The sequence below is a fragment of the Lycium ferocissimum genome, unplaced genomic scaffold (genome assembly GCF_029784015.1).
Source record: "Lycium ferocissimum isolate CSIRO_LF1 unplaced genomic scaffold, AGI_CSIRO_Lferr_CH_V1 ctg11174, whole genome shotgun sequence".
Taxonomy (NCBI): domain Eukaryota; kingdom Viridiplantae; phylum Streptophyta; class Magnoliopsida; order Solanales; family Solanaceae; genus Lycium; species Lycium ferocissimum.
In genome coordinates this window covers 34,018-45,368 of record NW_026713701.1, presented here as the reverse complement: position 1 = coordinate 45,368, position 11,351 = coordinate 34,018, and the positions used below count along the sequence as shown (strand labels likewise).

Genomic DNA, 11,351 nt, shown 5'->3' with positions numbered 1-11,351 from the left:
GAATCATGTATTTGTATTTGGAAAATTGATGAACTTGGAATCATTTTCAATGTATGTTATGTATTTGGAAAATTGATGAACTAGGAATCATATATTTGGAAAATTGTTGTGTATTTGAAAAGGTTGCTGAACTGAGAAATCATGTATTTCAATATATGTGTAGTTGAATCTCAATTTTATGTTTGAGTTACATGTCTATTAATTGTTGATGTTCTATTTTCTTGAAAAAATATGTGAGTTGAAAACATTAACGAATGATGTATCTGAACACAAATATAAGTTTTTGAAGGTAGTTATGTATTTTGAACAACTGATCAATCAATATTCAATTACAACCTCATTTAAACACACATACACACGTGTATTTAATCATTTGTGTACATATTTTTTGAATATATGTATGGTTCACTCTAATTTTCTTCATCAGTTTCATATGATATTCGTATACATATTATTTGTTATGTCTTTTTTAATTAACTATTTGTATTTATACAAGATAATAAATTATTTGTCCAATATCCTCCCAGTCATGCAATACGATATGCTTCTTACATGAACCCGAAAGTTAAAAAAGAATTGAAGGACAAGCTTATCGATAGACAGTTTGAACTCTTTTTTGTGACTATATTTGGGAAATACCTCGACATGCAGCACTGTGAAGTTCAACCACAGATGTTCAGGTGTTTTATGGTTAGAGAGCTGAAAAAAAGTACCCCCACTGCCTTTGTTATTGATGTTAATGGTTTCTAATTGACGTTCAATCTTCTCGATTTTGCATTAATGACTGGGTTGAAGTGTTTTGGCGAAGAAATTGTTGTTAAGTCTAAGAAAAACAGACTGTTGGATACATATTTTGGGGGTTCCAACAAAAGTTTGAAAAAGGGTGAATTCGTTGAATGCTTCGAGGATCAGAATTGGGGCGTTGACGATGATGCAGACGGAGATGCTGTAAAGATTGCATTACTGTATTTTATCCATACATACATCTTATCCGGTGAGAAAAACAATGTCGTCATTCCAAGGCTTCATTTTGACTTGGTAGAGAGTGGGCGGTACCTAGACTATACATGGGGAAAGAAAGCGTTTGATAATTTGGTCAGAAGTCTTCACCATAAGATGGATAAGACAAAACAGTATTATTGTCTTCGGGGTTTTCCGTTTGCTATGCAAGCATGGCTATACGAGTGCTGCTCCAACATTTACCCAAATTTGGCAGTAAAAAATGGAGATCGCATTCCCAGAATGTTCAACTGGAAAACCATAGACGGGACTCCACACTTTAAAGATCTCTGTCACACCCCTCCCAGGAGTATGACGGGCTCCGACCCGTAGGTTGGGAACCAACTGACTTATCCGGGATCAACACATTTGAGGTTAGAATCAGGGACACCATATCCTATGATTTAGCTCTATGGCACGATCTAAGATAAGAAAGGAAGGTCAATGGTTACTAAATGCCCTGCAGCCTCTTGAGATTCGAGCTACCTTTCAGGAGGTATGTGCGCTTATATGTGTTTAACTTATGGTTATAAGGATTTAAGTTCATATAGTAAGCTATGAAAGGATTGAAGGGCAAGTGAATTAAGGAAATTAAATTTGTTGGAACTTGGAAGAAAATATGAGGGGCAATTTTGGCCCAACTTGGAGAAAGAATATCTTTTAGTAGATGAGGAGTTCAGAAGTAAAGTATAAGCCTAAAATAAAGTTCGTCGTGTCTAGTTTCCAGTGCAACAAACCGCTCATCGATACGGTATCGAAGTGCAGAATTATGAACATTACAAGTTAGGTGACGGAGCGAAAACGCTGCTACGATAACAAGGTGCACGGTACTACTACGAGAACCGACTTACTACAGTGACCCCGACCCGAATTTGACTCACTATTTAAGGATCAAATCAGATCCTAAACCTCATTTTTCAGCCAATAATTTTCCAAATATTTCCCAAATCTTCTAGAAAATTCTCCCAACTTCCGTCCACAAGATTTTAACACAAATTAAGTGAAATCTCCGAATTTAAGTTCGGACAACACATAGCTGCGATTATAATATCGAATTGCGGCGAAACTTGGCTTGGATTCAAGGTGATAATCGAAGATATTGCAATTCTAGCGGGTGAAAGGTGTGAATCTTTCTTTATTAGTATTGATTTAAGCTTATCTACAGAGGAAAAGTTACTAAATGAGCGTATAGTGAATTTGTGGGTCGAGAAATTGGATAAAACATCGTGTGAGATGTTTATGGAATATTTTGGTGTTGATAGTATTGTTGTTGATGTTTGTATTGTTGTTGTTGTTGTTGGTTGCTAAATTGAGATTTCGGGTTAGGCATATAAACAGGGGAGATGCTGCCCTAATTTCGACAGATTCTAAAGGGATTTTAATTAACGACGTAATACAAGTGTATGATGGTGAGCCTAATAATAGTATGAATGATTTTATATGTAGATTACAAGTCAGGAGATAAGTGGGAAGGTCAAGGGGCACGATTCCTAGTATGATAAGGCTAAACCCGTTCTTTCTAAAGGCATGATTCCTTATTATAAACCTTTGTACTATATCCATAATATCGTTGTTTCCACAAATTGTAGACGCCTATGAATCTCATGATATTATTGAGCTCATTCATGACCTTTGAAATTATTCATTGTGATTGATCTCACCTTATGATATTTGTTCCTTCAAGGTGAGATATAGCGATGACGATAGTTCCATAGTAATAACAATCCAATGAGTTTAGGAATGTGTCTTAAGGAATGTTTTGTGGGACATGAATAGAGTGCTAGTGAAGGATCCCTAATGAGGTATTTGATACTAGAAGAGAGACTTATGATGTATCTCAGGATTTGGCTAATGTTTAGTTAAGTGGGAAGAAGTCTTAAGGGCCTAGAAAAATGCTTATGAGTTTTATATGACAATATAAGCGTTGACGGATAATTGATGGTCACGTGAAGAGCTTAGAAGTGAATAGATAAGGAATGAGTACTAGAATTATATAAAGGGATTCTATATGAGAGATTGGATCGGGCTGCACGTTCTGCAGCACATATATCTATATGTTGTGGCCCAGAGATGTGTTATAAGTCTTAAGTGATTATGTGGACATTAGCGAATAAATGACGGCTATGAGAAGTGCATAGAGGTTACTCGTAGAGGTTTGATCATGATGTTGATTATAATTACCAACGGTCTGCGACCGGTCGGGCGAATGTTACCACCAATTAAGTCCGGTTGGGCGGTATATATTTACCTTTGGACTACGACCGGTTGGGCGATTATGTATTTACCGCATGCTACGGCTGGTTGGGCGGTTATTACCGCCCATGCTACGGCCCGTTGGGCGGATATGTATGTATATATTTACCAACGGAACCCCGAGGGCGATTACCGTGCTACGGCCGGTCGGGCGATTACCGGCTGTTCGGGCGGTTGCGCTCTCTGTCGAGCGATAATCGGACTCCGCTTTATGTGCCGCGCTTTCGAGCAATTACCACTGATCAGTTGGGAAGTTAGTATCAGATTATTAGTAAGATAAAGGCACAGTACTATACATAGATATGGTTAAGCATGCGAGAGTATAGAGAGAGACTTGTATCATATATGGATCGGGTTGCACGCCGCAACACATGTTCAGATAACGTTTGATGATAAGGTAACCAGGACTATGGTAGGGTATACAGACCTAGTAAAGATCGCAAGAAGATGAAGAGGTATGTATACATATGCTAGATTTCCATCGGTAGTTCAGAAAAGCCAAATTGATTCTTATTCTTCTTATCTTTAGTATATGGCTATTTTGTTGCACTTTCCGCCTTGCATACTCAGTACATTGCTCGGGCGGCGTCCCTACGGGGGCGGCCGGGTTTCATGCCGCCGGTCTTGAGATACCGCTTGACGGATCTTTCGGTAAGATACTAGCTCGGCGAGCGAGTCGTGGCGCTCCACTTACTTCGGAGTTGCCACCGAGTCAGCATGGCTGCATATGCATTTGCATGGGTATGGCGGGGCCACATTCCGGCCACTTTATGTCATGTACTCCAGTAGAGGCTCGTAGACAGATATGCACAGTTAGATATCTTATAATTAACTCGACTTGTACTAAGTTGTATCATTATTATAGATAGCCTTACCGGCACATGCACTCGAGATTAGTTTGAAGACGTAAGTATGTTATCTTTTGGGCTTGTGCCCCTATGGCTTATAGTACCTTGGTCTTATGCTGCCTTTCGAGATACAAAAAACGTGAGTTACAGTTGGTTCACTCGGTTCCCGTAGGGTGCCGAGTGCCAGTCACGCCTTACCAAGGTTAGGGTGTGACAATCTCATGACTGACATGTTCAATGATGACGACTCAGAGGTAATTTGCACTCATTATTTTAATGCAAAAATACGTGGATGTTTAAGTTATGTTAAATAAATTGAGTTTTCAACATGTATTTGAATCATAATTATGTATTTTGATCAAAAACAGTGAACTGTCAATCAGTTTATTAGTCTTTCAAATCCAGATATCCACATGTATTTGAACATAATTATGTATTTGAATCTATGTATATGAAATTATCCATTACATCAAACACATGAAAATAAATTCTGAACTATTTGGTATTTTTGTATCTGACTTATTTAAGTATGATACTTTTGCAGGACCGTCCTACTTATAGGAATATCGTGCCGACCATCAGGGAGATTGAGGAACTTGGATTGCGTCCATATCTCTCCGGTAAATCTGCATCGACAATTCAACAACAGGTGGCGGATGACTATGATGATTTTAGTTCGACACCACCCCATGTGTCTATGGCCAAGAAGACTCAAAATAAAGGTGTATCACAATCTCCCCCTCACAAGAAGCCTAGACAGATGCCAATGGTACCATCGCCAGCGAAGAAGACCACATCTCCAATTACACGTTCTGGTAGTCATCCGAGTGGTGGACGATTGACCAGACGTCATGGGTTGGCATCAACTCAGCATGCTTCAACAATGGAAAAGGAACAATCAGCACCAATACCCAACCCGTCTGCTGTTCCTGTTAACGTCCCATCCACCAGCAAATCTGATGATATCTCTGGTTTAAGGGAGGAACTCAATGAGTTTAAGAATAAAGTAAGACTTATTATTTGTTCTTTATCATATTTTTTTTTGTATTGTATTACTGTTTAATAAGGTATGCTGTTTATGTTTTTATTGTTTGAAATTTTAGGTTTTCGCCGAATTTAAGGATCTTCACAAAGCCATCAACGAAAACTTTGCCAAAGTTTTTGAATGTATGAAAGTGAATCAAACTACAGAAAAGGTATTAAATATCTATACATATACAATTATTTGAAATTTTGAAATACAACGGATACATAAAAGTTAGCAAATACTATTTTTATAGGGTGCTGACAGTGCGGCCCCGGTTCAGCCAGCCCACGACTACATTCCACGGGATCCCGGAGTACAAATGCAAACCGACACGGGTCATGCAGCATCAACAGAGGTAGTTTGTTGGTGAATTCAATGTATTGAAACCGTACTTGTATTTTCTGATTGATATATTTATTTGTTTTTTAAATTTTTTTGGTGTGTTTTGAATGTATTTGTTTTCCCTCAAAATACTTGGTTGTACATCAGAGTTTACTTGATGTATTTGTAAATTAATTTAGTGTATTTTGTTCAAGTTTTTTTGGCATATTTTGAATTTAGTATCCATGTATTTGATTGTCTTTTTTTCAAATACAACACAGTTTTTACTGTGTCATGTGTTTATTGGGTATCTTGAATTACGCTTTGATGTACATGGATGTACGTTGAAATTACTTATATTTTATTGATGCATGACTTTGTTTATGTGTTTATAGGCATATTTGTATTATAATCTATTTTATGTAACTGATTTAATGTATTTGCCTTCTTTATTTATTTAATTTCTCTAATTTTTTTTTCAAGGGAGTTGGTATGCAACAGTTTGATGTGCCTGATATTGGAATGGATCACGACAACGGGAGTGGGGAAACATTAAAGGCATCTACTGAAGAACTTCAAGAAAGTGGTGATAATTCTAGAGAAAAAAAAAAAAGAATCGACGGTATGATAAATCAAATACATCTGATTGTTTCATAATCTATATATATATCTAATGTATTTCCATTTCTTGAATAGGAATACATAGTTCAGTTTCCCAAAGACACCGTATCTGACAAATCGCCAGTCGTATCAGCAAACTCCGCCGACATAGCAGAGGTCCTAGCTGATATTTCTCGCACAGTCTGGTCTTTGGGCCCCTCTCATGACAAGAGTGCTGTACAGCAGGAAGATCGTCCGATTTTCGAGACACCGCCCAAAGTTGGTGAGAACGTGATACCTTTATCTCAGTTTCTCTTGCCTGACGAGATGCTTCCAAGCCAAACTCCCGAAAGACGAATGGTTTTGCATCCATCATCGCCCGGAATAGGCGTCCTAGTAAATGCCAAGTTTCTCCTTTCATGGAGGATTACGACTCTGCTCCAGGAAAGTATACATAAACAAGCATTAATGTATTTAATTTTGTGTATTCCAAAGCATATTATATTGATCATATGTATTTTCTATATTTCAGGTGGTTCACAACACATCACTGTCCGCATTTTTAAGAAAAAGCATCCATTCGCGGAAGATCCTATCACCGGCCCAGTCGACACAGAGCTTTTTGATAAATACTTGGAGTGAATTCGCGAGGGACTGCTTGTCAGGCATGAAAATAAGTATGTTCTTCATGTTAAAGTTGCAGATTGTACTAATTAATTTAGATACCAGTTATTTATTTCATATCAACTAACTGTATGTATTTTGCATACTCCTTTCGTAGAAAGAACAATGAAGACGTTACAGAAAGAAGATGGCAGCTTTTGAGAATGATGCAGATTATACTTATAATTTTGGCATCACGGTAGTAGAGAACAAAAACTGGTTCTACCAGTTATCAATGAGTGGCCAGCTGTGGAATGATGAGGTTCAATAAAGATATAGATACATAAAATACTCATTTTCTAAGATTATGTTTTGATATTCTTAATGTTTATGTGTTTCGATTTTCAGCAAATTGTTGTGATTTTCTACTACTTATGAAAGAAAGGCAAGTATGACAGAAGGAGCATTTTCAAATACACAACAGTTGACTATCTCTTCATGCAAAAGGTTGATCAAACATATCTTGCATACAACAACCCGGAAACTGGACCCAATGTAGCCAACGAAGAAGACGATATATGTCAATATGTTAAGGGCTACAGATTGCATGCAAATGTCCCGTGACATTCAGTTGACAATATTTTTATACCTGTCAACATCAAAGAGAATAATCATTGGATTTTGGTTGTATTCTCATTCAATGACAGGTATTTTATGTATCTATATTTTCTTAGTTAAGAATTTTTCCAGTTTCAACTGTGTTTTAATGAATTATGTATTTATGTATATTTTTTCGGTATGACAGGTGACTTTTTGTGTACAACTCATATCGAGGCAGCGCAGGCCACAACGCAATTGTTAGAAGGGAAGTACAAAAGCTTGCTGCCCTCCTGGCACATTATCTACACATCAGTGGATTCTACACTAAAAAAACTAGCATAAATTGGCAGAATCACCCAGCATATACGGACATGACACAGAATGAGAACATTCAAGTGGAGTATGTAGAAAATCTGCCGCAGCAAGACACTTCTAGCATGTACATATTTTTATTGTATTGCAATTTTTCATATACGAGGTTCATTCTAATAATTCTACTTCTATTATACTTTTCCAGGGATTGTGGTGTGTACGTAGCAGTGTTCGTTGAATATCTAAGCACTGGTGAAGGTATCCCAGCACAAATCGATGCAAGAATGCCCCGCACTAGGTACGGCGCACTCCTTTGGGACTATGCTGCACGGAAGATCGATGAACATGCTATGAGCGACATTGAGGCGCCACCAAAACCAGTTAGGCCAGCAGTGGATTATGACAAAGTTGACACAATTGATGTTACTTAGGATCGATGTAGGAATATTTAATTGTAATTTCAGACTATGGCTATTTTTATAGCAAATATTTTAGATTTAGTTAGTTTAAGACTATCTTATCAATTTCCTTAAATTTTAATTGGAACATTTAGCTTAGTCTAATTATCAAAGTTGTGTGATTTTATTTTTGGAATTTAGATGAATGTGTATATACGCTATATCTTGGATGTGATACAGTGAGGTACACTCAAATACGTACGCGTATTTAGATCCTGAAACAAGGGGGTTGTATGTATTTGAATTCGCCATACCCAGAAACATTAAAATATTTCAAATACAATTGCAACTTAATAAGATGGCACATTCAGATACATTTTCTAAATTATATGTATTTGATGTATGTTGGAATCAATACTACATTTTTATATACAGTGACTATTTTTTTTTTGAAAGAACTGATGCTGCCTTTTATATTCATTTGTGAATAAATTAAAAGATAACTATTCAATACATTTCCAACTGAAGATATCACACAAGTAGTATTCAAACAGATTTCATTTTTATTCAAAAAAATGCAAACCAACAGTGTATTTAGTGTAACAAATCTAAACCGCTACAAACAAAAAACAATTATTTCCTTCTAGGAGCATTACTACAAGAACATCTATTGTGTCCAGTCTGTCCACAAGTACTGCAAGCATGTCTTTTTTTCCCAAGAAGCAATTCAAATAACGGCTTATCACACTTTTTCTTCGCCTACCAGGAGGTCTCTTGTATCTTGGTGGCAAAACCACATCCTCTGATATGTATGTTGGAACCTTCCATTCCCGCTCGTCAGGGAGAGGATCCACGGCGACATCATACGTCTTCACCACGGTGTGCGGTTTGAACAAATCGGAACAGTAATCATCAGCCATTAGATTTTTCTTCTTAATGACAGCCCATGCATGTGGGCATGGAATTTCGTCTATTTGAAACATCCGACAACTGCAAGTTTTGTTGTCCAAGTTAACGATGAAACGCCTTCCTGCATCATATATTGTGTACAAGTATTCGGTTGATGGTTCGACCTACAAGTGATCAGTCAAATACATAAAACATACATTACGTATAGTCAAATACACATAAGTTCATGTTTGCAAAGATTAAACCATTATAATCATAAGCATATCGCTAATTATTTTTCATGGCTGACTAACTATATTTGGTAAATCTAGTCACATACACCAAATACATGTAAGTATTTGACACATATATACAGACTGCATATACTTAAATACAACAAATACAGCTAATATAAGAGAATCAAATACATATTCAGCTAATATATACATGTTATCATTTCACAGAGATCTCACATCGTTGCATATGCTAAATACATCAATTACAACTAACATAACTGAATCTCAATCAAACATACTTAAGCAATTTCAAATGAAACATACCGTCATATGTAAACATAGATACTCATTTATTGACAACGTCTCCTGGAACTTTTTACCGAGTGCTGTGAACGTGTATATACCATTTTTTCGATTATTATAATTCCATCTTCCAAACATCTTCCTCACTTCTTCTAGAAAATCAAATATAGGAAGCTCTCTTGCTGCTACAAGGTAACGATTAATACACTCTGCTATGTTCGAAGTCATTGTCCACCTTCGGTTAACAGTTGCATACACTCTAGCCCACTTTTCTCTTCCAGCCAATTCCAAATACTCTGCCACTCGAAAATCTGCCTTCTCAACCTTCCCCATAAGCTCATCAAAATCTTCCTGCATGTACGCTTTTGCCATTGCATAAAACACGGGACTCAACACATCATGGCTTTTCTTATACTTCTTACATACGTTACCCCAAAGATGCCATATGCATGCATAATGTGGCACATTCGGATAGATTCTAGAAACAGCTTTGTTTAGGCTTTCATGCCTATCGGAAACAATACACATGTTCTCTCTTACACCAAACGCTTCGCTGAATCGCTCAAAGAACTACGTCCAAGACTTGTCATTTTCTGAATCTATCACACCATATGCTAAAGGAAGTATATTACCTGCAAATACCGCAGCATTTAAAAAAAATCAGTTTCTATATATTCATTCTTTAGTATAATCAAGTTGATACGTGTATTTAACTTACCTGCACCGTCTAACGTGCTTGCTGAAACAAATTTTTCGTTGTATGCTGTTTTGAGGTGGCTCCCGTCAACTATAACAATTGGTCTACAACAATCAAACCCTTTGATGAATGCATACAATGCTATAAACATATACAGAAACTCGTTTTCGTCGGATTTTTGCATTCTTATATGTGAACCCGGATACGTTTTATCCATGATGTACAAGTATCCAAGTAATTTTTGTAAGAATCCGATGGTTCACCCATAAAATCCTTCATTTCTTTTTCCTTAGCCCGCCAAGCGACCATATTTGACACATCCATTCCAAGATCATTTTTTACATCCTCCGCTATATCATTAGGTGTGTATTTCTTCTTATGGTTGGCTACTTTTGGCTTTACAATTCCACCTATCAACCAACTTGTCGCATGGCGTTGTGAATACACCTTATCTTTTAGCGGACATGTATGCTTGTCACGAAACTCCCTAACCTTGAACATTTCTAATTTACCAACGCTCGATGCCCTAAATTTCCAATCACACTCTCCGGACACACATACCAGTGTGTAGCTTCAAATATAAACATGAATATAATACATTAGTTTACAATACATCAGATAAATACATTAAGTTTAAAATATAATAGTTCAGACCCTTTAAACTTACCTTATCGCATTAGACCTCTCGGCACGAAAATTGAACCTGTTGGAAATTGCATAATTCGCCATAACAGCCTTTAGTGTATCTTTGTCCTTGTAGACTTGATCAACAATAACCTCTTTTTGGTTCTTATCTGATATAACTAGATTTGTGTCGTTTTCGAATACAACAACGGCATTGCCACAACTTGAAGAAGCTAAGTCAGCACTCCCTACTGTTTCCATAGCATTTGTTTGATTTGTGCAACCAATTTGCAAAACCTCTCCTTGAATACAACTTTCACCAGATACACAATTATAAACGCTTTTATCAGTTGTAGTTATGCACAATGGATACATCGCTAACTGTTTGTTCTCTCTATTCAATTCCACATACACCCTCACACTCATATCATTATGTATTTCCATTAGCGTATCATTACCTTCAACGATATATTTGGTATACATGTTTTTCAGTTGCATGTCTAGATTCAGCTGAGTTGCAACTGCTTGTAACAAATCTATATACGTCGAATACTCTAAAGCGAAAGCCACCGCATCGATTTTGAAATTGACATAACAGTTTTCACTGTTTCAATTACCGGAGTGTTTTAGCAACGATGATAC

At 36.9% G+C, this 11,351-nt stretch overlaps 2 protein-coding genes and 1 long non-coding RNA gene across 6 annotated transcripts; 2 read left to right on the top strand and 1 right to left on the bottom strand.

Annotated features, from left to right (window-relative positions):
• Positions 1-780: 780 nt before the first annotated feature.
• LOC132041696 (uncharacterized) lies at positions 781-6,105 on the top strand. Its single transcript, XM_059432404.1, has 4 exons — positions 781-1,215; positions 4,645-5,106; positions 5,381-5,482; positions 5,932-6,105. Exons 1-4 carry the CDS (start codon positions 781-783, stop codon positions 6,103-6,105), a joined length of 1,173 nt encoding a protein of 390 aa, XP_059288387.1.
• Positions 6,106-6,135: 30 nt separating this feature from the next.
• On the top strand, positions 6,136-8,320 carry LOC132041694 (uncharacterized). Of its 4 annotated transcripts, XR_009411192.1 has the most exons (6): positions 6,136-6,496; positions 6,581-6,725; positions 6,830-6,973; positions 7,060-7,358; positions 7,457-7,690; positions 7,769-8,320. It is a non-coding gene; the product is annotated as an uncharacterized LOC132041694 (long non-coding RNA). The 4 variants fall into 4 exon arrangements; XR_009411193.1 differs by having other exon boundaries at positions 6,138-6,725; positions 7,093-7,358; XR_009411191.1 differs by having other exon boundaries at positions 6,139-6,725; positions 7,097-7,358.
• A 249-nt stretch (positions 8,321-8,569) lies between these two features.
• Positions 8,570-9,760, bottom strand: LOC132041695 (uncharacterized). The gene is made up of 2 exons (XM_059432403.1): positions 9,410-9,760; positions 8,570-9,034 (listed from the first exon to the last, which is right to left on the bottom strand). The coding sequence occupies exons 1-2, from the start codon at positions 9,758-9,760 to the stop codon at positions 8,570-8,572; spliced, it is 816 nt and encodes a 271-aa protein (XP_059288386.1).
• Positions 9,761-11,351: the final 1,591 nt, after the last annotated feature.

Bases quoted from the DNA above. Each gene is read 5' to 3' on its own strand.
- LOC132041695 (XM_059432403.1), bottom strand. From the start codon at position 9,760: ATGGCAAAAGCGTACATGCAGGAAGATTTTGATGAGCTTATGGGGAAG. The intron at 9,035-9,409 runs GTATGTTTCATT...GATCACTTGTAG, and splicing joins ATCTATGTTTACATATGACG to GTCGAACCATCAACCGAATA.
- LOC132041696 (XM_059432404.1), top strand. From the start codon at position 781: ATGACTGGGTTGAAGTGTTTTGGCGAAGAAATTGTTGTTAAGTCTAAG. The intron at 5,107-5,380 runs GTAAGACTTATT...CTATTTTTATAG, and splicing joins TCAATGAGTTTAAGAATAAA to GGTGCTGACAGTGCGGCCCC. The intron at 5,483-5,931 runs GTAGTTTGTTGG...TTTTTTTTCAAG, and splicing joins GTCATGCAGCATCAACAGAG to GGAGTTGGTATGCAACAGTT.